This window comes from Puntigrus tetrazona, chromosome 16 (assembly GCF_018831695.1).
Source record: "Puntigrus tetrazona isolate hp1 chromosome 16, ASM1883169v1, whole genome shotgun sequence".
Lineage (NCBI taxonomy): Eukaryota > Metazoa > Chordata > Actinopteri > Cypriniformes > Cyprinidae > Puntigrus > Puntigrus tetrazona.
This window is the reverse complement of record NC_056714.1, coordinates 9,543,773-9,570,025: the sequence shown is the minus strand read 5'-3', so window position 1 is coordinate 9,570,025 and position 26,253 is coordinate 9,543,773. Positions and strand designations below refer to the sequence as shown.

General features: G+C 37.9%; 1 protein-coding gene across 6 annotated transcripts in view; it reads right to left on the bottom strand.

Annotated features, from left to right (window-relative positions):
• Positions 1-207: 207 nt before the first annotated feature.
• The window catches only part of trak1a (trafficking protein, kinesin binding 1a), a 35,231-nt gene continuing 9,185 nt past the window's right edge, over positions 208-26,253 (bottom strand). For 2 of the 6 annotated variants that reach the window (XM_043260671.1, XM_043260668.1), the window contains exons 2-16: positions 25,308-25,502; positions 14,062-14,138; positions 13,603-13,719; positions 13,395-13,495; positions 12,593-12,701; positions 11,775-11,853; positions 11,423-11,553; positions 10,678-10,752; positions 10,432-10,569; positions 10,197-10,273; positions 9,762-9,995; positions 8,486-8,817; positions 6,324-6,659; positions 4,413-4,515; positions 208-2,792 (exon numbers count right to left, since the gene is read on the bottom strand). In XM_043260671.1, coding sequence (XP_043116606.1) covers positions 2,036-2,792; positions 4,413-4,515; positions 6,324-6,659; positions 8,486-8,817; positions 9,762-9,995; positions 10,197-10,273; positions 10,432-10,569; positions 10,678-10,752; positions 11,423-11,553; positions 11,775-11,853; positions 12,593-12,701; positions 13,395-13,495; positions 13,603-13,719; positions 14,062-14,112 — 2,640 coding nt within the window. In that variant the 5' untranslated portion in view covers positions 14,113-14,138; positions 25,308-25,502 and the 3' untranslated portion in view covers positions 208-2,035. Of the gene's footprint in view, positions 2,793-3,829; positions 3,919-4,018; positions 4,083-4,412; positions 4,516-6,323; positions 6,660-8,485; positions 8,818-9,761; positions 9,996-10,196; positions 10,274-10,431; positions 10,570-10,677; positions 10,753-11,422; positions 11,554-11,774; positions 11,854-12,592; positions 12,702-13,394; positions 13,496-13,602; positions 13,720-14,061; positions 14,139-18,241; positions 18,510-21,903; positions 22,195-25,307; positions 25,503-26,253 lie in introns of those variants that run through there. The other 4 variants (XM_043260673.1, XM_043260672.1, XM_043260670.1 and 1 more) reach the window with 4 other exon arrangements.

The following is a 26,253-nucleotide window of genomic DNA, read 5'->3' as shown; positions in this document are numbered from 1 at the left end:
AGAAGAAGATTCGCCACGAATCTAGATGAGGATTGATTCGGTGTTGCAAACACAAAACGTAAAGCTCTTCTACAAGATCAGTGTTGGTGAAGAACGCCCTCTTGTGGTCAGCAAGGCTAGTGTATGTGAACGTTGAAAACGCCTTTGGATATCCATGGACATGTACTTGAATAAACACGCAGCTGAAATAAGACAAGCATCACAAAATTATCACAACTGGTTTATTGATCCTCTGCAAAGGGGAGCTTCTAAAATTCACGAACCAAAACTCCACTTTTCACCAGTGTCGTTCATTGCTTTTCCGTTTTTCCTTTTTTTTTTTCACCTCAATGTTTAGGCTTTTTTGCTTTTTGTGTATAAAAGTTAGCATGTTTGAATCGTTTGCATATTTACCATTTACAATGTACAAGTAAAACGTCCCTTCAGTAATCTGATGAAATAAACACACCATTGAAATCAATGTTCAGTCGTGGCAGATACCTCTGAGGTTCTGAAACACATTCAACAAATGTCATGCTGATTAAATGCGCGCGCGCACGCGCACACACACACATACGGTACACACACATTTACACCTGACAAATTGAACTTGCCTCAACTAAAAGAAAACACAGACCTTTTTTTTCTTAGAACGATTCATGCACTTTCCAATGTATATGCTTCCCCGGCAATACATCAAATATAATATATCCTTCAAATATCTGCATTTGGAAGTCAACATCACACAATTTTACAGTATTTTTGTCAGTGCATACTGTGGCAGGCGAAGCCATTATGATACAGTCTGTCCAAAAAAAAAAATCAAAATCAAAATCAGGCACTATGAATTCCTATTGCACCCTTGATATCTTTAAAGCTTACAATACATACTTCATTTTCTTTACATACGACACGCATCAGTCAGTAGGTTCCAAAACCACAGCAGATGTACAGTATATATTTTCAGTTGAACCTGACATCCTTTCGACCAATGAAATTGTAGTTGTGCAATTTTCCCAACAAGTTTTCGATACTGCATTACCACACATACACATAAATAATGTTGGTCTCAACAAAAGGACACTAAACGATGACTTAACATGAACACGTTTGTGTTTCAAGTTCAAAACTGCTGCAATTCTTCAAGCAGCACCTTCACAGCCCCGTGGTCTCGTTTTCTCTCTGAAGTATTTCAGTCAGTCGACTTTTGAGGATGTAAAGCGCAGAGAGTTTGTGCTAATGTGCAAATTATCACCAATTCATGTCAACAGCGCCCTCTATTGAGAGTCATTTCATTACTTTGTTATTACACTGTAATTACTATTATATTACACATTAATAAGCCATTTTAGACATTTAACATTACATTGCAGTTAATTAATGGATGGACTAGATGGAAAAGGCTTATGTGAAGGTATTTGTAATTATAAAAGCATGTTTTACAGATTTTCGGCACACTCGGGGCTGATTTAAAGCATTAATCAATGGCCATTAAAACATAAATTCTGACCTAAAAATCAACAATAAATGACAAAACTTCATTGTTCACCAATGTCTGGGCTACCATTAGCATTAAGGTGCTATCAGTGCTCTTGCTAGCATCATGAAATTAACCAATTTTGAAATGTCACATCGGAAGACCAGATTTCAACAACAACAACAACAACAAAAAATAATGCTTTCTTGCTTATCCTTGAGTAGTTTCTAGATTCAAAAAGTGCTTAAATTAAAAATCATTTTGGGGCATTAATTTTCCGTTCTGATCATATGCTACATTTTCTTGCAGCTGCAAATTGTGTGCAAATTAGATTTTTTTACACACAGTGTCAAAAGCTTGTAATATACCAAGACATGTGACAATGCTGAATGAATTGTACTCCATATATGTTGGTCAGATGGACAGAGAAATAGACAAAAATAGGTTGTTCTAGCAACTGTTATACAAAATAATCTATACAAATATCATCTTAACAGGCACTCGAGTTGTAGCAGGGATGATATACTGTATCAATGCAAATTGAAATAAAGGCAAAAGGGGACAACAGAGAGGCAACATTCACTTTTCATTGAGGCTAGTTTGTCTGGAGGCCAACAGCAGGTCCTCACTGGGAGGCCCGGGGCCCTTCATAGCCATACTAGCCCCAACCATAGCTGGGTAACTGCGATTTCTTCTCATCCCTGAGTTCAGCACTGGCAGTCCCCCGATAGGGGACGTGACAACAGCATGGGCCCCAAATGGCGGTCCCGGCCTTCCTAACCCTGGGGTCAAAGTTCTGGGAGCCAGGCTAAACTTCTTCACCTTGTCCACCAGTCTCAAGTTCTGCACACTGACTTCAGTCTGACACTGCGTTTCTGTCCGAGCCCTTTCGTCCGCCTCCCGCACTTCCTTAAGAATAGAGCTGGCTGGCCGTGAAGCCAGGAAGGTTTCATAGGGGGGGTCCGAGGGGCTGTAGTCTACAGGGAGGACAGGACTGGTGGGTTTGGACTTGCTGGGGGAGTTTGGAGGGGTGGAGGGGAGTGTGTCCAGGCCGGAGTGCGTGGGGGTGGCGGCGTGTGATGGACAGGGGTCTGATGGAGGTGCTCGATCCACCCGGTCCCAACTGAGAGGGTTATAGACAGCAGCAGATATGCCTCTCTCCTGCAGGAGGCGCACCAGTCCTAGGGAGGTACTGGTGGTCTTAGTCGAGTCGCGGAGGTTGGTGAAACTCTCCGCCAGGCTGAGGCGACGAGGCGTACAGGGGGTGGACACAGGGGTCGAGCGCAGACTGCTGTTGGACATCACACAGGAAGCCAGTGATGGACCTGACAAGAGACTGAAAAAGAGAAGCTTTATTAGTTTGAGTTATACAGTTCTGTTAGCCAAACCGTGCACTGTTCACTCTACGCACGCAAATAAACAAACCGAAATGTTCCAATAATGCTGTGAGTAATCAGTCCAGTCAACAATGTCAATCCAAATGTTCACTAATGAGGTTAGTGGCTTTACAGTTTGATTGGGATCATTTTGCAAGCGTTGATTTAAATTTCTATATATTATATAGTGGCTGCAAAACAAACCTTTTGTGTACTATATGAATCAGGCAGGCTTAATATATATATATATATATATATATATATATATATATATATATATATATATATATATATATATATATATATATATATATATATATATATATATATATAAAAAATTACTAATTATACTACTACTACTACTACTAATTAATTTTCACATTATACCTCTAAAATTACAATATGAACATCAGCATTTACAGTGATTTGAGCTACTCAGAATAATAGACGCCTGTGTAAAAACAGTGCTTAAACATACATTCATATAATTTAATGAAATAGTAGCCTTTACGGTTTGATAATCAAAACACAATTTCGAATTTATTTTGATTAATAACCACTTTCACGCAAAATGACTTTTAAATTACATTAAAAGTGTATTTTTTTTCTAATTTTCCCTCAAAATTCTATTTTAAAACGATAGTTAATAATGTTATTTGTACGTTGCTATTTTGGATGCAAATTCCTGTGATTATAAGGTAACATCCTGCTGACATAAAACCTCACAGTATTTGTATATTGTTAAGTTGTTTGATTAGACAACAACTGGCTCTGTTATCATTCTGCTCCTTCATGCATTCATTCATGCAGTACTTTAAAGTATTAACAAAGTAGCGGATTTTACAATCCACACAGATATAATCACACTGCGTGAAGTCTTCTTCAAAAAAGTTCTGTTGTTAGGTTGAGAAAATTCTTGTGTTTGGTTAGAGAACAGCACACTTCCATGACACTAGGTCTAAATCAACACTAGGCTGGTCATGCTAATCCTCCTCACCCCAAGGGGGCTCTGCTCAGTGAGTCTGCTCTAAGCCCGCCACCAGAACAACATGATAGAGAGCGGCCTCATCATCCTCGTCATATGACCTGCAGAGAACCAGTCACACAGCTGTAGAGTATGATTGCTATAGAGATCTAGGACCCTTAAAGGAATAGTTCGCCCAAAAATGAAAATTCTGTTACTCACCCTCGAGTAGTTTCAAACCTGGAGGAATTAGATGAACCAGTTTGTTTTGGGTCGCCATTGACTTCTATAGTAGGAAACAAAATACTATGGAAGTCAATGGTGACCCAAAACAGCCTGGTTACAAACTTTTTTCCGAAATATCTTTCTTTGTGTTCGACAGAACAGAGAAATTCATACAGGTTTGAACTCATTTTTGGGTGAACTATTCCTTTAATACAGATTTAGGACTGTCCAATAAACCATATGGTGTCCTATTTTTTGCTTTTTTTAAATTTTATTTTTTTGTCTTGTTGCTGTACCATAAAAGGGACAATACTTCACCTTATTTACCCCTAAAAAGTAACTTTTAGTTACTAATATAAACAATATTATGAAAAGACCACACGGTTTTTACCTGGGTGTGACTCTGGTGAGTTCATCTGTAGGGTGCATGATCCTGCAGGTGGTGAAGGTGTACGTGGAGCTGGTGTGAGACATACATTTACCAGGAAAATGTACTGGGGAGAGCAAGAAAGGAGAGACAAACATCAGTACAAAACACCAAACACACTAACGGAATATAAACACAGAGAGGTAGATAAAACTGTTTCAGGATCTGAGGAGAGCTAAAGCAATGTCATGTGGTATAACGCAAGCTTAAAATAGGATCTTTACATACAAACCATGGAGTTTTAATTATATGATTCATCCTGATGCAGTTTTAAATAGCTACACAAAGCAGGAGAGAACAGTGGGAAAGGGAGAAGATCAAATTATGAATTCAATTATTACAGACGAGCTTAGGCATATTATATATAGCAGCTGGCGTTTAGTTTCAGTAATTCTCAGCAGAGAGTTGTCAGTTATGATTAAAGGGATACTTCACCCCAAACAAAACCTAACAAAATGAACAAACAGAAACAAAAACAACAAAAAAAGAAAGCAAAACCAAACAAAAAGAACAAACTAAATAAAAGCAAAAGCACAAGACAAACAAAACAAAAGCAAAACCAAACAAAATGAACAAACTAAATAAAAACAAAAGCACAAGACAAACAAAACAAGATAAAAACAAACCCATTGCCTGTATGATCTTAAATATTTACAAGTGAACTCAAGCCATCCGATATCCACAGAAGGTATTTGAGGCTATCGGTGTGTTTGTGTAGTAGACAAGCCTGACTTTGAAGGCATGCAGAGCGTACATGTGGTGTCAATGTGACCTCTTTCCAGTGACGTTAGAGTCTGTTCACTCACATGACAGCGGTTCACACCGCCACGTTTTTAATAGAACTCCGTAACATTATCCTTCAAACAAGCTCAGAACTCTAGCTGGATGTTAGTTACATGCCGGGGCTCCTGCTGGAAATGCGTGATGATGATGCATGATAAAAGCATGTGTATGTGTGTTTACGGTTTAGTATCAAACATCACACTCTGAGCCCTCGCTGTGGACACCAGCCTTAATCTCACAGTTAGGTTTATTGGGCGACAAGTGTGTGGAGAGAGTAAATAAATAAATGTTGTTTCCCCCCCAGGCCTTAAACTCTCTGACACAGTCTTCTGGTAATGCAGGTAAGAAGAGAGATTCAGAAATGAACTAGTGCGGAAAATGAGAATTGAGTTTAGAGGTTCATACTACTTATCAGATATCATCATACTCATATTTTAAGTATGAGTATCTTAGATACCAGATTTATATAATCTCAATGATTTGGTGTGAACTGTTAAAGCCTGTCAAGACTTATTGAGTTATGTTACTATTACTGCATTTAGTAATTAATTAACCTAAAAAACAACAACAACCACATATATATATATATATATATATATATATATATATATATATATATATATATATATATATATATATATATATATATATATATATATATATATATATATATATATATATATATATATATATATATATATATATATATATATATTCATATCAACATTTATTATTATTTCTTAATATTTAAAGCACTTTACTTAATTTCCAAAGGCTCAATTCTCTTTCTTTCTTTTCAGCACGAGGAGCCAGAGATGACTGACAGGTGGAATGACAGTAAAATGTAAAAAAATAAAAAAAAAATAAAAAATGACTATACTCAAAAGAATATGGCAGCTGTCTTCAGGGTGGGTGGATGTGTGCCTGCAGCTGAACAAGGAGAGAACCAGCTCATCCTAGGCCCTCACAGGTTGAATACAACTGGGGTTTATGGGTACTCCGCTATGGCGTCATCTGTTTTACAGTGAGGCTTTAAGCTCCCTCCCCTCTAAGTCTGTCCGGAGGGTTAGTGGGGTTACGAGGGTCTCTCACCAGATGAGACCTCCTCCTCTTCAGCCTCCATTCGATCTGGCCTCACTCCAGGGGGCCCTCCATTTTCTCTGGGCTGCTCTTCCTGGTTATCGGGATTGTTGGCACGAGGTCGTCGCAAAGCAGGCGAACAAGGCACAGAGCCTAGACAAGAGGTAGAGACGGCGGATTGGGAATGCTGTCCTGGCTCATCTTCCTCCAGGTCGGTGAACTGGTACACCTCCTCCAGATCCAGCTCCAGTGGTCGAAAGCCTTTGGTCACGACGCCCGGCCGCGTGTCCAGGATGCCGCCCAGGTTAGGCTGAGCGAGCTGCTGCCATGCATGCAGAGTGGCCGAACCTGACGAGTAAAGGAGACAAGAACGGAGATCAGAGGCAAATAATAAAAAATAATGTCAATACATGATCTAAAAACAGTGTATTCAGTATTTTAAATGCTTCTAAAATGGCTTGTCCAGAAACACTAGAATATCCATCATAAAAATTGGATCAGGTCCGACGTGAAAATTTCACTCACTGACATATGAACTGATATGTGAGTCTGGCTAATGAGGCATACCTGCAATCTATTACATTTTAGTTATAAAGTTAATCAGTATGTGTTATATATGATATTATAATATCATATTATGTGTTCAGATGTTCAGCAGGGACATATTTAACTGATAACACGATCACAAACAAATTAAGTACGTACATAGACTACTTAATATTAAGAATTAAGTTTAAGTTAAGTTTATTTCTGATTTAAATGTGTAGTCTTGGATTAAATGAACTTGTAGTTATAATTTTAGTTCATCCTAATCCATTTTATTGTAAATACAATACGTTCCCTTGAAAATGGCTCAGAAAAAGATATCATGATATATAATACTCAATACTCATCTGGACAGACTAAAGCAAAGAAAGAGAAAAGAAGAAGGGGGAAATTAAAGTTGAGTTTATTAGAGAGCTAAAAACAGACAGGTAAGAAAAACGAAAGGATGATGCAAACACACAAACTTAAAAATGACAGCAAAGATGTCTCCGGAGTAAACAAATATAACAATGTGTGGTTCACCCAAAAATAAAAATAAAAATAAAAAAAGTTCTTCCAAACACGTAGGACTTTCTTTTTTCCGCTGTGGAACACAAAATACGATATTCATAAAGAAATACCTCTTTGTTTTTTTGTTAATGTCAATGGTAACCAAAATAAATTGGTTACCAACATTCTTGGTAACACTTTAGAATGGGTAACATTTTTAACTATTAACTATTAAGTAGAAAAAACGTCATCTAGATCAGGGTATTAATCAGCACTAATAATTAGCACTAATAAATGGCTAATATTCTAGTAATATACATGCTGATAAGCAACTTATATATGTAACCATAAAATAAAGTGTTACCATAAAGTGTCTTTTCTGTTATGCAGAAGAAGGAAAGTCATATAAGTTTGGAGTACGATGAGGGTGAGCCAACTATCCCTCAAAAATTCTTTCTCTGGAGCTAACCAGATATCATGTTAGTAAAACATACTCATATGTTAATGAAATCAGAGCACTGATCAATTGTTAACATGCTTTGGAGTTCCTAATAATCGTTACTATTGGGAAGGCCATGCCACATCGCTTAGATCATCCTTAATCTACAACCAGCAGAGGTCGCTAGAGATGTGATTATGAATCATAAGGCTGTGGCTGGATTATAGTTTACTAAAATTAAAGAACAGGACGCAAACAGTCTGTTGCAGCAGTGATGCTCGAAACTAAAGTAATTCTATGACCCTGTCGTTGACGTGATAAAAGACCTCACAAAAAACAATAAGTGAAAGATATGCTTTCATATAAGCATCTTTCTAAGTTTAAGCGAATGAAAAACACTCATTTCAAAATACGCCTATGGGAAAAAGAGAATATATATATATATCATAAAGTGCATGATGGATAGACTTTTTTTACACTAAATGTGCATGTATAGTGAGTAATAGTGAGCATAAGACTTTTTTTTACATCATATGTGCATATATAGTGCAATGTGTCTAAATCTCAAACCAGCAGCGAGGTTGTGTGTGTCTGAAATAGAAGGAGTGATGTGTAGACAGATCCTCAGCGCTGTGGTGCATGAACGCCCACAGAGCATCGAACAGTAAGAGGGTGAAAGGCCTGGGTTTGGCTCGGTCACCTTCCAGAGGCTTGACGATCTGGAGCTTCTCCGGCAGGTACGAGCGGGTGCTGTAGATGGAGTAAACCGAGTGCAGGGTTCCCAGTGACATGATGCTGTCTGCCGGAGTGAGAGGGCCGCCGTCTTCACTGCCACTCCCACCATCTCTCTCCTCGTACAAGTCGTTCTTCTCTTCCGCCAGGGCGTTGAGTTTACGCTCTCTCTCCTCCTCAAAGAAACGCCGCTCGCTAAGGTAGTTGTCCCGTCGTAGGGAAAGACGCCGCAGAGCCGCCTCCAGGTCACGGGAGCCGGGTGTCCCAGGAGCGCCAGGCTTTCTGTTGGAGTCATCAGAGCTGGAACGAATATTACAGATAAAACAAATCAAACAACACGACGTGGTACGATGTCCGCTAACAAAGAACATGCGCCCACAAATGTAATCATTTCTATTGTTTTAAAGTGTGAATGCATACATTCTGTAAGGTTTGACATCTGAAAGTGCACCATGTATAAAGTTATTGTCTCTCGAATGAAAAGAGTCGACCCTGAATCATTAAAACAAGTATTTTTTTTTAAATTCCAAGCCGCTTCATGTTGACATCAACATGAAACATCAGCATATTGCTAGGTCTTTTCGCGTTGGTAAAATCGCTTTTGGATCATTGAAACGGTTTCCACATTAACGCAGTAAACAAAGCAGCACTGCGTTCGCTATCAGACAATACAGGCACAATGAAACGAAAATGAGACCAAACGGACCAATCGCAGCAGATCAGTGTCACACAAAGGAGAGATTTGGAAAAACAAATTGTTGAGTGAATCGTTTGGGAGTTGTTGAGCAAGTAAGGTAAAAATAGATGCATAAGACAATGAAAGTGTTTTTGACCTTGCCTGCATGTCAACCTGTTATTGGTAACTCTCAAAACCAAAATATGAACTTTTCATTACCCGTGGGCAATATAAATAAAACCAATAAATCAATATTAATGTTCTTGCCTAAACACAAAAACAGCCAGCTAATAATTATTTTCCTGTTATAGTATAACTGCAATATATGACAAAAGGCTGATATTTAACATTAGTTAACATTAGCTAACATTAGTTAAACTAAAGAATTTTTTTTTTAATGATGAATTATTAAATCCATACAGTTATAAAGCACTACAGGTTTCCCTAAAGCTTTATATAATGCACTAATTTGGTGAATTTAATTATTGAACCTTTCACCAGTAGTGCATAGTTTTTTCTTTAAAGATTTTTTTTTTTACTTCTAAATTGACAAAAGTTTAAATCTCACCCGTCCTGATCTGATTGGGTTTCCATCAGCATACTGTTAGTGCGGTTGTCCATTTCAACACCATCGCCTCCGTACATGCTCGATCTGGGTGTGCTCAGACAACTAGAACGCCTGGAATTCACACAGGACGTCTGATTGGACCCCGGGATGTTCATAGGGGACGGGCCCATGGAGCGCTGCCGAACGGTCTGGTTGATGTTGCGCACTGTCGCGAAGACACGTTTAGGGTGCAACCTGAAAAAAAGGAGAAGACAAGCGTGTGCAGAGGTCAGTGTCAGCCTTAGAAGACTTTGATCATCAGTTATCAGATCAGATCTTTAACCGGCAAGCTAACAAAAAAACATACAATGTCTTGTATGACTTGATTCCAGAGTAACTGACTCAGGACGCAAATTCGTAACTCACACAGGACATGAGACACAGGAAATGACACACCTTTGCTCCTCTACGTCTGGATCAGACATCTGAATCTCTTTCCTCATGGTGCCTTCAATTTCAGCAGCTAAAGAGTCCTGTTACATACAAGGCACAAACACACCATTGGCGATATTGTATGTGTATTAGTATATTTAGCATACTAGTGTACTCCTTACCGTTTAGTGCACGCTAAGCGAACGATGTGTGCAAATAATTAATAATACATTGACTTTTGTTGTTCTCCGTTTCTCACCATGGGAAAGAGGCCGAGCGAGTGGAACCGTCGCGGCGTACTGAGAGGCAGCGTTTTATTCCTAAAGTTCTTCAGTTCCTCCTGAGCTTCGTGAAGCATCTCCATACATTCAGCGTACTTATCCTCCAGCTCCCTCAGCTGCAGAAATAAGCAAAATTAACCAGAAGTTTAAAACCTAAGTTTAGCATTAACTGTTATATGGCGGCATTTTAGTTACGTGACGGTGTGTTCGAGTGCGAGGGTTACCTCTGCTGTTAGCGCTCTTTGGGCATCTTTAGCGGCTCCCAGATGCTGAGTTAGTTCTTCGTTTTCTAGTGCATACTGAACAAACACACATCCCACTTGATTACTAAGACAGAACTACGCTTCCCATAACTGACAGTACAGCATACTAACTGAAATTACAAGCAAAGACAAAACGGTCAAGATTATGCTTCACTAATACATTTCTTAGCAGCATTAATTTTGGTTCTTATATCACACTAAAGAAAACTTGTCAAGCTAAATAAATGCATATACTATATTGGCAAAGGTATTTAGTGCATATATAGTGTCCATACATATATTGTGTTTCAATAAATATTAATATAATATAAATATTAAAATGTACTACTTCTAGTACTAAAAATCAGCAGGTGATAAATTCCTCAAAAAACAAAAACGATTACTGTTAATTATTATAATTTTAATTCAAGTCAAGAGGCTTGACAGTAATCAATGTTGAGCACTTAACCTTGTCTGCCTGGAAATGACTGACAGTTCAGAGCATTCATCAAAAAAGTATCAAAACGCAATCAAACATTATTTGAAATAGACTATTTATTACATTTTAAATAGGGTAAATTGTAACACCTAATTTCCAAAGTAACCTTCCCGAGACTGAAGTGTTTTTAATATGGTTTTATATTTTTAAAGTTCGATTTTGTGCTATATAACCAATTTGAAACCAGAGAGCTGTATATTAATTATGTCTACTGTGAGGAGAACTCACAGATTTGGCTTTTTTCTGCAGGTCGACGATCTGAGAGAGGAGGTGTGTGATCTCCTCTTGCTGACGAGAGGCGTCCTCTGTTTTCTTAGCCAGCTCCTCAGCAATCGTGGAGATCTGTATATTAGCATCTCCTGAGGGGGGAGAGATAGACTTGGTAAACAACAAAAACCACGGATAGTCCCCGTTCCTAATTTAAAGCAAGTTATAAATTAGCCACTCAGTATGTACAGTACGTGTTACACTGCAAGGATTGAATAAGGAGGTGATGAATAGCATACACAAATTTATGTAATATCAGTTTACACCGGGAGGGAACATGATCGTTGATGGTGGATTAGGTGGATCTACTCACTGAGCTCCTTAACACAGTCATTTACAAGCTGTTGTTCCTTTTCTTCATACGAGATGGTCTCTGTCTCCAAGTGATTTGCCTATAACACACACACACACACACACACACACACACATTAAGGAATGATCTGAATAAACAATGGAGGCATCGTTTTACTCGACTCATCCTTTGTTTCAGCGTTCTTTTCAGAAGAACAAGTGCCCATGTTTTAGAGCAAAACAATCTATATCAAATTTAAACTTCAGCAAAAATAAGCAAAGAGATAGAGTTGTCACACAAGCTTTTCTTTGTTTTAAATCATGGCCCAGTTCAGTGCGGTTCACATAAACAGAGAAATGTTACACTGTGATGTCTTCAAGATTTGCATTCATCTATTGTTGCCGAAGCTTCTACAATGTTTAGCCGTGACTAGATCTCGTGTAGGTGTGGATGCAGATTTCATAGTCAGCGAGGCATGGAATTCCACCTGTCTGCTGGGGTCAGATGCCCGACACACGTCACTGCAGATCTACAGTTACACTGAGTGGGGGCCAATGCATAGAGAAAAGGATGTGGTGGTGAATATTCTGTATGAAGATACTTATAAAACTTTTAAAAGTTAAGTTCTGCGTGTATGCGTGTATATTTGCTTAATGTTATTGCTACAATATTTCCAAGGTTTATTTTACTAAAGCACACAGATAACTCGCAAATAGCTTTATCTGAGAATGGACTTGTTCGTCTTTGTAAATGTGATAAGTTCGATTGGAGGCCGTTTTGAATAATTTTATGCAAAGCGGTGTTATGAAGGATGCGAGGTCGAGGCCTCGATCTCTCACCTCCGATCGCAGGACGATGTTCTCTTCCTCCAGGTCTTTGAGTTTCTTCTGCAGTGAATCCAGAGGGAGGTAATTCGGGACAGTGAAAGACGAGTCATTTCTGCGAATGCTGCAAAGAAACACGGATGTGCTCAGTTCAGTACTTGGAAATCCTTTCACTGAAAATAACTATACGTATCATTTTCAGGCGAAACAGAACAATTGTAGGACCCCGCAGTTTGAGGTATCAAAGGGATGGTTCATCCAAAAATAAAAATGATGTTAATGACATTACTTACTCACCCTCTTGCCGTTCCAATCCCAATCACATATTATTGATGAATTCTGTAAGATCTGTCACCCTCCTTTAGACAGGAAGGATCACAACACCATCAAGGCTCAGAAACGTAGCAAGGACATAAATAATCCACGTGGCTTCAGGGTTTCAACAGTAATTTAGCAAAGAATACCTTAATTAAAATTATTAAATTGACTCCATTTTATTGGGACAAACGACAAAAAAGAAACAAAAAAATTGACAAAAGCTTCTACACCTATCCTACCCTGATCCTTTTTAACAACTTTTTGGTGTTTTTTGGTGATGCTTTACCATCTGCAACACTGGAGCTGACGCTCTTTGTAATGTTGACTAGCCCAATCACGCTATGGTGGGCGGAGTTATAGCCTCTGCCAACATGGCGGCCCATTTGCACTAAGCGTAATCTTAATTTGCGTTCTGAAAACGAACGAAGGTCTTACAGGTTTGGTGAGGGTGAGTAATTAATGACAGAATTTTCATTTTTGGGCGAACTCTCGCACTCACGGTGTGGTAGAAGCAGACTCTCCATCGCTCTCCTCCGCTGCGCTTGTGTAGAACTGCAGGAGCTCATCCTTCATCGAGAGATCATGACGCAGCTGAGACACCTGCATGGATGCACACAAACACACACTGTATGCATGCAGCGATAACTGCATATTCAAATAGTCTGCGTTGTTTATCCTCGTCTCACTTTTCTGTTTTCTTCTCTTACCTCTTCTCGTATGTGTTCCACCTGCTCCTCCAGGAAGGTGTTCCTCTCGCTTAGGGTTTTGTTCTTTTTCAGCAGAGACTGGCCAATACGAGCCGCCAACTCCAAATCCCGCTCTTTCTGAATTGAGGGACACAACGAGACCCTATATGTTTTCGGTTTAGCTCACATTCACAATCAAACCATTCCTTAGTCTGTTATTTTCAAAATGCTTCAAATACACTGCCATTAAAACACGTTAATATAAAAACGTATTTAAAAATATTTTAAAAAGTAAAGACTGTACAAGTATTGCAAGTACGGTGCCTTTGTATCCTACTTATGCAATCATGAACTATTATCGTACACTGAAAGACCTAGATCACAACAAGTCAGCCATGCTTTACATCAAAAAAATATTACGCTCCAAATTTTATTTTTAAATGACTGCTATGACCTATCCTCCCACTTCACACGGCTTACCTCCTCCAGGAGACGTGTCACAGCATCTATGTCATTATACGTCTTAGTCATCTGGCCCACTCGATCGGCACATAGAACTGTGGGAACGGAGGAATAAGAAATGAGTACGAGATACTCAGTGACGAACTCAAAGTAAACATTTTCAAGCTAAAACAGAAAAGTGCTAGTCATATAAGAGGTGCCTACTTGCTCAGAACACATACAGATATTTATTACTTGCAAAAAATAAGTACACTTGAACATACTTTTAAAAGGAGAACTTATTATGGCAATAATATCCTTTAAAAGAACATAATACCAAATATGTTCTCACATGTTTAACTGCATATTAACTGCAATTAAAATAAAATATATTATAGTTTAAATTCATGTTATATGAGTTATTTTCGACACAATATTTATACAGGTGTGTACTAATTATAAATAATTATAAATAATGCATTCAATACAATTAGGTGCACTACTTTTTTTTTTCCACACATGGAATGACATGATTCTGATTTTCTTTGCATTGATTCAGAAATCCCAATGAATAAGAAATGATCAAAGAATGACTTGCATTAAATGGCTAAGCATTAAACCAATGTTTTTTTGGCTCTTTTCCAAGTCATATACTCACATGGCCTAGCTAACTTTCTTCCAGAATCTAATCTTTGCTATAATAGAGCTCTTCTACAGGGAAAATATCTATTTTATCACAATAGAGATAAAACACAGCCATTACCACCATCATATTTTCTAGTTATCAACAGGTCAGCATTTTCCAGCATATAAATATCTCAGTGGATTAATCATAGCCGCGTCCAACAGATCCACCCTGCATGAGTGTTCGAAGCAAAGCATATTTAGCACAATACTGTATCATACAATTACTACCTTTAAAATATCGCTGTGCAATAATCCGGTCCAAAGATGAAATCCTATTATTTTATTTTATTTATTCATTTTTTTGTGTTATGATAGTGCAGCAAAGCCAACGGTGTTTACACTTTTTAAGGAAATCCAACAAATCCAATGGCTGTTCATTTATGACATATTAATTAGGCAGGTATTTCGTCAATCATACAGTTTTAAATTAGGCCAATACACACTATATTTACAGAATCGCCGTACAGCTGACGAGAAGGACAAGAGATAACATAATGCTTTCAACTGTTCCAAAAGTAATAAAAGAACTCTTTGAGCTAAGTATGGTGTTAAAAAAAAATCTAATGCAAAGCAGATATTTCCATCTGCGTCACACTCAGTGCAGAGAGAGCACCTGAATCCCAACACCCAGCTATAAACCACTGAAACATTCCTGGGGCAGGACTCATTTAAACACACATCAGCTCCATACTGCATTCTTCTCCTGAAACGATCAACTCAGGCAATGGTACGGAGCATTTTCGGTTATTATTTGATTAAGGGTGAAAATATTTATTGAGGAGCTCTCGTTTGACGCGTGGTTTCATTATATTGTACTGCAGGTTAAACTTAGAACTGCAGATGTTGTTATGAACTCTGAGTCACACTACAACAATGGCTGATAGGATACGGCTCAATGGTAAACCTAACAGATCCACCCAACGCTTCTCAAAGTACAGCAATGGTATCGCTGTGTGATAATATTCTTATTTGAGAACAATTCTTATTTTTCCCGTGAACAAATGAAAACAGAACAAAGTCCTTAAATTTGGTGGCCAGTCTTCATTAGTGTTAAATCAATATAAAAAAATATTAAAGTCTCACTATATATCCAGACTATATATCCAGTTTTCCATAATATCAGACAAAAAATAAGGCCACTTAAATATTTTTTTTTCTCTCATGATTTTAAAGACCATTTGATTAAAGCGTAAATGCTTCAAGATTACCTTCATAAAATAAATGGTTTCTAAAATAAATGGTATTTAATTTCATAATAAAACTGTTCATCAAACCGCCGATCAAAAACACAGTAAAAAGAGTTATTGTGAAATATTTTGTAACATTGTAAATGTCTTTATTGTCAGTTTTGATCAACTGAATGCGATATTGCAGAATTAAAAAAAAAAAAAAAAAAACTATTTCTTTAAAAAAATATTATGATGCTTGGCTAATTTTGGAGAAAGCTATGTAATAAAAAAAAAATGTAAGGAAGACAAATAATATGCTATATATTTATAAATGCTCAAATTAACATTTAGACAATTCCTGTTATTTAAAAACAGAATAAAATGTTTGCTTTGAAAGTATAAATGCCATATATTTATGGATTACAAAAGTAATAAAGACAACTAAAAACCTCACTGAACAGCATACTCAAATGCATTCTTGTCAACTTTGATAATATTTTTGAGAGGGACATCACATTAATGCACATTTTATAGCTCAATGGCCATCACAAATATATTAACCCGCTGAGCAAGGTTTATTTACATAGGCAAACGCTCATTAAAGACCAAGTAACACTTTTCCGTCCACCAGCACGGGTACACATACGCTACATTGACCCCGGTGCCATGACGCTCAACACCAGACCAAACAACAAACTAAGAGCAACCGTACACAATGACCTGCCTTCAGACAATTATTCCCACAGTGTAAACTGGACACAAAGAACGCTCTCAGGCAGTAATTGCTCCCACATGTCTTCTTCAGTACATTAATAAAGGTGACTTTCTTGGACTTGAAATAACCTTAGACAAAAGTGCATTTTCACATTTTATACATGCATAAACATTTCCAGCATTTGACTGGCACTTAATCAAGCCTGTATGCATGATGTATTATAAATGTATTGTTAGTGAGTCATAAAGCTATTTGTTTTATATACAGTGTGCTTTAAATGCAAATTAACATTGCAGGTATAATCTACCTAGTGACTGCTACACTGTTAAAGAGCATAATGCAATATAGCTAGTGCATGAAAGATATAAATCTGGTATTTTAATGCATTGCACAGTACTAAAGCGTACCTATTAATAAAAGTATATATTACGGCGTAACAGTGTTACATGCAACTGATGTTCACTAACTTCACCTAGAATATAAATAATCTTTATAAACCTGTTTATATGGATAAAATATAGACAAACTGACAGTTTATTGTATAGATAGACTGTCACTAGGTAATGAGGTTATAAACGCACTGTCAGTTTTTTATAAACCTGCATTTATTTGATCCAAATACAGCAAAAGCAGCAATAAAAAATTTCTATTTGAATGTATATTTTCTGACTCCAGTCTTACTCCACTCTTGTCAGAAATCATTCTAGTTTGCTGATTTAAGTAATGTATGCATGTATGTATTTTAAAATAAAATATTTATAATTAATTAGATTTTCTGGTTCCAACTAAGATCTTACTAGCTTTAATAATAATAATAATAATAATAATAATCATAAGTATTATTACTCCACTATTATTACTTTATTTAACACCAAAGGCTACACTGTAAAAAACAAACAAACATAAAACACAGCTGTATATAAAGAACAAAAATTAAGTATGTTTAAGAAAATACTATTTCGACTGCTAAATGTCATATTTAGTTCAATATGGTACATACAATTTCTCCCTAATTATCTGTCAAATTAGATACTAGTTAATACTAGTTTAAGAAAAAAAAAAAGAAAACACATGGTTGATATAGTTAATTATTACTGTAGTTATAGAATGGCATACTTGCAGTGCATGCTGAACCAATAGGAGAATGGTCTGTGCGGTGTTGCCACGATCAACCTTAATGAAATGTTCTGAAACACGGCAAATTAGTAATAAATGTACACAGCAGGCCCTGATATTAATTAGTCACGTCAAAAGCCAAAACACAATTATACTTGTTCCTGAAACGGTATGACTAATGCATTGAAACTGAATGATTCAAACTGTGCAACGCTCCAGTTTCCATCAGCGCTAACTTTAGTAATAATGTTCTAACACTAATGAACGCCTGATTGCTTATACGCTCACATTAAATATAAAACACAAATAGTGATAAGATCAGAGAGAAACCCGACAAGAAGAAGAATACGATGTATTATGTGCATTTAAAAATGCCTCAACCAGGTATGTCATCTAACCAAGGATGGAAAAACCTGTTTAGATTTCAGAATAAGATACTTGACCATTACACAAAGACGCTAAGATACTTGTGACGGCACGTCTCTTTTGAATTTTAAAGGGATCAAAATGTCAAAGGGCACAGGTACCGTACCTTCCTCCAGGGTGTATGGCTCTGAATCGTCCTCATCGTCCTCATCATCAGCACTGTTTGAGCTAAAGTAAGAAGAGCTAGATATTTCCAGGATCTCTGAAGAGGAGTCAAACTCAAAGTTCTCCTCTTTAGAGTGATCAAGAGTCACTGCCATGTTGTCTCTGGGCTAGTTAAGCCCAGGCCGGCTCAGCCGTCTCACATCCACAGCCATCTGTGAGGCCGTGACGCTGTGCTGGACATATGACCCTATCCCAAAGATCAGATAGACTGAGTCTGACTGACACACACCTGTCACAGCAGACTCGATGCTCGGACGCTACCACTCACATAAGAAATAGCAGGGGGTGTGTCACTTAAGTAAGAAAATAACCCAACTATATCTTTGTAGATCAACATGCATGTCCGTACATATCAATCATAGTCAATTACTGAAGGTTTTATATTAGATTTATATTAGGTTTTATAAGTATAAAACGTAAAAGAAATTCTGACCCCCCCCCCCCTCTGCAGAGGACAGAATGGTACGTTCCACACACCATGGCAACCTGGCAAGGTGTGACCGAGTTGTGTTTGACTACACCTGTTGTGTGGGCGGAGCCTATGAATATTCCCTGATGAAAATATTTCACATAACCATAGAGAACGCAAACAGGACATTTGGCACAACAAGAGCTATGAAGCAAAAATACTAAAGGATAAAACTACACACCCGTTACTACAATTGAGATATGCATTTTCATATAAGATATAACCATAATCTTGATAAGGGTAGTTAAAATATTTTATATTATGTTTATATTTATATTTATATTATATTATGCTATAATGATGTTTTCGAAGACTTACTGAATTAGAAATCATTTATCAGTTCTGCTCTTATCTCATGACTATTTATATGTATTTAATGTAAAATGTTATTCTGTCACACACAAACTTACAAGCACTTGAACAGACCCTAAAATTTACAAGATTAATCATCTAAAACTCAATTCATGTTTACAAACCCATATTCATTTTGAATTAACTAGAGTTCACAATCACATTTATTTAACGCGGTTGGCTCATTTATTTAACTGAAATAACTTTTGTGTTCTGTGTGAGTTCTAGTTGTAGTTTATTTTTAAACCAAGCTACACTTTAAACCTTAAAATCGATGACATTTCTTGATACAGACGAATAAACCATTCAGATCAGACTGATTATTTACTTGCCTCAAAAACCCCCTAAAAAGCTAAACAAAATCTCCAAGAGACGTGCTGAATCATTTTAGCTCACGATGGCGTTATTATACGGTAATAGACTTTACCCTTTAAACTCAGCGGCTTGACAACTGTGTAAAGACATGCGGTGTTTGATAACAACTCCAACTCCACCTCGTCTAACAACGTCACACGAATCACACGCTAACAATGTCTGGGGTTTGTTTTGTTATCACTCATTTTTAGTTATACGGACCGAATGCAAATGGCTTGTAATTGCAATGGAGTCCGCAGCGCAACTTCCTGCAAATGCGGTAAGGTGCCTTTATCCCTATGGAAACACAATAGCGTGACAGGAATGAGACGATGGGACAATGGCAGAGGCCTTGAAGGAGGCGGGTTTCTCTTTAGTGCCAACTTTACCACAGCTGGGCTTTTGTGCTTTATAGCTCCATTGAAAAGCTTAAATGGGAAAGCGAGAAAAGACGGGCTGAAAATGGTCGAAGAATATGGTGAAGGGCTGGGAAAACTCTGAGAGGGGAGGAGACCGCGAGAATGGGAGTGGGAAACGCAAAACGGGTTGAATGGGAATTTTTTAAAAAAACAGAGCGTGCGTGTTTGTGCGTGTTGAATTCTGCTCCCCCCCACTTAAGAAATGAATACGCCGCGCGGGGTGAATAGAGACCCGAACCGCAACAACACAGAATGTGTGTCAATGAAGACAAAAAGTACAGTCCTGAATAAGGATGTATACATTTTAGTTCAATTTAAACGCAAACATATCATATTACACGCTGAGAAACATCCACAAACAGACCTTAAAATGCTGCTGCACTAATGATCCGTAACTGACAGCTCAGGTTCGGATTTATTAATAATAGGAAGTCTGAGTGTTATCATGAAGTGCTAATGTAGTATAGACTGTTGAAACAGAATCGTTAATTCACATTTGGCCAATAATACACGTATCCGACTGCTCTTTCTAAACAGTTCTGTATGGACCGCATAAGTGACACCCTACGGCAAACTCTATTTGCGCCACCTAATTTTGATAACGTTTTGAGACGGCAAGCGATTCGTCACAGACCTGATACAACTGAATAAACGTTGCATGACATGCATGACTCGATACTTTCATAATGCGCTGCACGGTGACACAACATCGCAGTAAACGACTGGGATCAAAACAGAGCAGCTTTATGCAGGATTACGTAACCGTGCCCATTCTAAGGTGAAGCATTACGAGGAAGGAAGGATAAGGCTGCGATCAGTCACCAGAGAGCAATAAAACATCCAGTAGGCATAGATCAGGGTGCAGTGCTGTGATATAACCTGCTGCTCGTGAAATGTGCATGACTTCGTAACGTCTTTGTATGAGTGCATCATCAGTGGCGAGAGCTGAGACTGTGTGTGTTCACTCAGTTTATTGATTTGCAGCAATAATGCAACATTTTTTAAAAGGACAACGGGCAAAGGAGATTTGATGTCTGTGTATCACTGACTGGGGTACGAATGCGATTTAAACCTTAATATACTAGTCATGAATGTATTTCTCTGCTTTAAGACGAGTGTATGAATGCTATGGTTATTAGACACTCCTGCTGAAAAATAGGTATTACTTTAGTTTATAGCAAATACAATGCAGTATAAACAAGAACCGTCATGACTTGAGGGTCCAGTGGTCAGACTACATTGCTGATTTTGGATTTAAAATGTAGTTTAAACCTGATGACACCACCACCACTACTTATAATAATAAATAAAAAAAAAATTATTACAAATTATTCAAGACTGCACATTTTTTAGGACAAAAAAAAGTAATTGTAAATTCTTAAGTTGTGCGCTTTTTTGTCTGCCACAGGATTCTGCCTGGTACGTTCTTAAATAATTTTGGATAACATGATCATCAGGTTTTGCACAAATTTGTGAATTTCACATCGGTTTGTGTGGTGCTATCATTAATGCAAAAGTTAATTTTGCAATATAACTTTTCACTATATTTGAGGGAAGCAATCAAATCAAATCAATCAGTAATTAAATAAATATCACTAAAAAATATTATTATTATTATTATTTCTACTACTATGGTAATTAAAATGAATCATATAATATAAAAACATTTGTTTCAGACTTTGACCCCACTGTATGTATTTTTATACGTACTGCATATGAACTTCCTATTATTTAAGGATTATATAAAGTTTGTGACTTATTAATGCTAGGCATTTTAAGGTAAAATGGTGCTGAGTCTGATGCAACACAGGAGCACAGAGGCCACCTAGTCACTCTCCCTATTACTGTACCTCTGTCAAACTCATGCCTCTGCCAAAAATGTTAATATCTTTTGATGGCAGACTGTTAATAACCAACTTTCTGAAAGTGTTTAATTGCCTAAGGTCCCTCTCCCCACTCCCTCTCTCCCTCTTAGTGACGGCAGAAAGGTTTTTCCCACCATGGTCTTACCGTCAGCACACTCTTCATAGTACCAGTCCAGCTCGTAGTAATCAGCCTCCACAAACCTCTGCATGCTCAGTCTCCTTCAGTCTCGAGCTGCAGCCTCTCCAGTCCGCTGTCTGAGGTCACGCGCGCATACAAGCACCCACGGCCACCCATTCTCCCAGCAGCCCGGCAGCCCGATCTACCGATCTGCCGCTAACTAGTCACAAGACATGCTACGCACGCAAGGTCAAAGAACGAGAGATGACGAAGGGTGAGAATGCAGCGTCTCTAAAAGCCAGCAGTGTTGCGCAGGAAACTGTACTGCTATAGTCAAGGTTGTATCACACTCTGGAGGGCGGGTACCGGTAAAGCTATCCAATCAGAGCACACTTCATCAGCCGCTTCGTCACAGCTAGACCCCTTTTCCTCTAGAAAGGTTGCTATGGCAACTGGCTCTGACTCCAGGCTGTATTAGTGACTGCAAGTGTCAGTATGCGCTTTGTTGCTTAACTTGCTTCTATATTTCTCCATCACTCCTCCATTGATGTTTTCTGTCAGAGGTAGCGGTGCATGAGTGGAATCTTTGATTTTGGTGCTCAGCTCAAACGTAAGCGGCTGGTACAGCGACTGCAGGTGTTCTGCTTCTGTCTGTCTGCCAAAAGAAGCAGCTGACTCTCTGCAATTCACTGTGCCAAGAACTGCTACAAATAGGCCAGTGGGGAAAAAAAATGAGACGTACTTGATCTGCAGTGATTCTATACAAAGGCTTTGTCTTATTCATATTCTTTGTAAAAGTAAATACTGATTTGATTAGATAAAACTGGCTATGTGATTCTGTTCAACACCACGGCTCTTGAATGGCGTAAATGAACCAATCACAAGCTCGCGCTCGGCTATGTTGTCATTTTACGGTGCCGTGGACCTGCTGTTGATGACTTTCCAGTTGCCACCTCATCGGCTCACTGGTGAAAGGCTCATACTGATGACATCATGCTGGTGGGGCAATGGATTTATGGAGTTGTGTGATATGGAGTTATATGAAGGAATTACCTCCGACTGGATTAGTAAATGTCATAAGGAATTCCACACAATTAAAAGAAATAAGGGGCAATTAAGATTTTTACGAATAATTATTTGGTTTGTCATGACAATTAAATACTTTAGTGCTTTCCTTTAATAAAAAAAAAAAACCAAAAAGACATGACAAATCATCCTCTATAAAATGCTACTATATGACTAATATATTTCGCATTAAAGCCCGTTCACACCAAGCACAATAACTATAAAAATAACAATACAGATATAATTCTAAAAATAGTTTTTAACGTTAATGAATAGCAGTGTCCACACCAAAACAATAATGATAAAGTCAAAGAGAAATAATATCATTTTAAAAATTTTTTCCAAACGATACAAACATTGACAGCCAATCAGAATTCATACTGTTATCATGAGCTGAAGAATTTAAAGCGACAGTGCGCTTAGAATAAACAGTCGATATAGCATCCACTGATGTGTCAACCTTACTGTAAATTATTATGTAAGGATAAAAACAACGGGTATATGTGCCAAATTGTCTTAACAATGATTGTTGTCGATGTAAGGATGCAAATCCCCACCAGTTTCAGTTTGGAACACAGAAAAACAGAGTGACACAAAAAAATTGCCAGGTTTGCATATATTACATAACAACGGCATGCACTGTGCCACAAATCCGGGTAATGAACTTCCGCTCACTCACCACCAGAGGTCAGCCGCTCAGCACTACACTACTGTTGCACCTCACAATGGACTTCATTTCCCATACTCCATTGCACAGATTGGTTTCACCTGCATTCAATCACACACTCACCTTATTACACATCTGCATCCAGTCAAACACATGCTACATATGCCTTGAACTTCCTCTCACTCACAGAGTATTGTCTAGCATTTATCGCTCTAGTGGTAGCTACAGTATGGAGCCCTTCTGCATATCCTTTGTTTTGTTCAGAATCTATCTTTGTATTGACAGCATTTATCGCTCTCCTAGTGGAAGCACTTTATGGAGCCATTTCGCAGATTAATTTTCTAGCTTCAGGTATACAAATATTTTAACAGGTGCTTTTGCATTTTTGTTTTGGAACTTTTTCACCTCACTCTTCTTGTCAGTCTGCAGTGTGGGACTGCGTCTCAGGATCTTTATTACAAAAAACTCTAAACAATCCGATGTTGCGGCCTTTCACCCGTATCACCGCCAACACCATCTCTCGCAGCAAGCCTATTCTACACCCGTTTTGTTTACGTCTTGTAATAAAAGTATGCAAATGTATCCGCAAGCCTGTCGTCTCAGGCGGCCCCTTTACAGTGAGAGATTTGGTTAAAAATCATGTTAGCCACACTCCCTCCCCAACCCAGAGCTGGGCCTCAGTTTGGACTATTTTTAGCAAACGTACGAAAGAGCTGCATGACAGCTCATAAGATCCAGGGCATCAAAATGAATCGGTATCAACGACACTGTGATCTATAAACTCTGATGACTATTATATACTGAAAGACAGCTATCAAAAACAGGAATTACAATGCCTGAAGGGTGAATATTATAAATAAACCATGAATAGGTGCAGAATATTCTTTTTTCTCTACTCTATTTATAGCACCAGACAGTTTGGAACATATTTGCATATCCATGTGAAATAATTTTCAAGAGAGGCCGATACGTGATCTCTACAATGTTGACAGCAAGTCATTTTACTATTTCAACTTAGCAGTCAAGAGTCTGGTAGGATGCAGGGTCGACTGCAGATCTAATTAAATATAATGAAAATTTTGCATGAGGTCAAATGGTGATGACCTCAGTGTTTAAATCAAACGTAAGGAACATATCCAAGAGTCCTATCAGCTGCTTCCATAAACACTGGTGCTGTAAGCGACAGGAGACAAGGACAACCAATGTTGTGGCTACTAAACACAGCTGTTACATGCAAACAGCTGTATGTAATGCGTATTAACCCAATTATATCTTAAGTATCACGAGTATCTTATGTACTTTTCATATAGACATTCACATAATAATAATAAAAAAACTCATAAAAAATTATTTCTGATTTAAAACACACATATTTCCAAGAAGGTTACAAAAATTCAGCACTGAAAAACGTTCTACCATGAAACCATTATACCATTATAATTTATTCTTGTTTACTGAAATTAATTATAGAGCAAATGTCCAACTAAAACAGCCTTGTGTTAAAGCATTGTTTAAGTTTAATTATGCGAGTTCGTGCATATGCATGTTTATTTATATATGTGTGTCAGCGTTCGTGTGAGACACTGTCGTTACTATTTTGAGTAAAATATGGTCGAAGGACAATACAGCTTCATCATGAGTGACGGTGAATGAAAGCAGGAAAATTAGAGAAACAAAACGAGAGCGGTTCTGTGCTTACGGAAATATTTGAGGGTCTCCTCGATCTGTTCAGTGGTCAGGTCGAGGTTGACGTCGGGTGAGATGAGAGGTGTGTGGAGCCAGTCGTCGTGGTCATAGCCATATATTGTGTCAGCTCTCAACTTATAATGAGGCAACTGCTCCTCAAGCAAACTGATGATTTCCACCTCAGGAAGATCAGTGCTGTTACACACATCTGACAAAGAGAGAGAGAAAGCAAAGAGAATGGTGATATATATATATATACTGAAATGCTTTTTTCTTTTTACATATTAACAGTCCTAACACAATAAGACTGAAAAATCAGTAGATTATAACTTATTGTAGTAATAACTGCATTATAATAGTGTAATAACATAATAGTTTAATATCATTACAAAGATAAGACAAAAATGAGCATTTGAGACCAAAATAAACACTTATACATGCAAGTGCATCAAGTATGAGTTTAGGCTGACCTCTAGTGGTCTGATGAAGAACTACACAACCACACTACTCAACAAGTGGAACCTTTTCAGCACAAAACCTTTTAAAACAGCTGAGCAATAAACAGACAAATACGCTGCAAATGACAATCAGCATGTTTTTTGGAATGACAAAACACACTGGTGGAAAAATACTGAGATTCAATGTTCAAGCTAATTATGAACCGGCCACTGTCTTACCAGAATATGTTTATCTGCCCATCCTCCCTTCAGACAACATGCTGTTGTTCAACACAGCAGCCTTTCCTCTTTCAGACAAACAGCCCTTATTCCAAACCGCCAATACCATTATAACAACTCTCTTCTGTACGGTACGGACTGAATAGCTCGTGAGCAGAATTGTAGAACTGAAACGTGTGGCAAATTAGAGACTCAACCAACATGAGTGATGGAAGCCGCACGCTTGTGTTTAACTAAGCACAGGGGCTTAAGCTCTCGAATGGGACTGGCCTTACAACAATG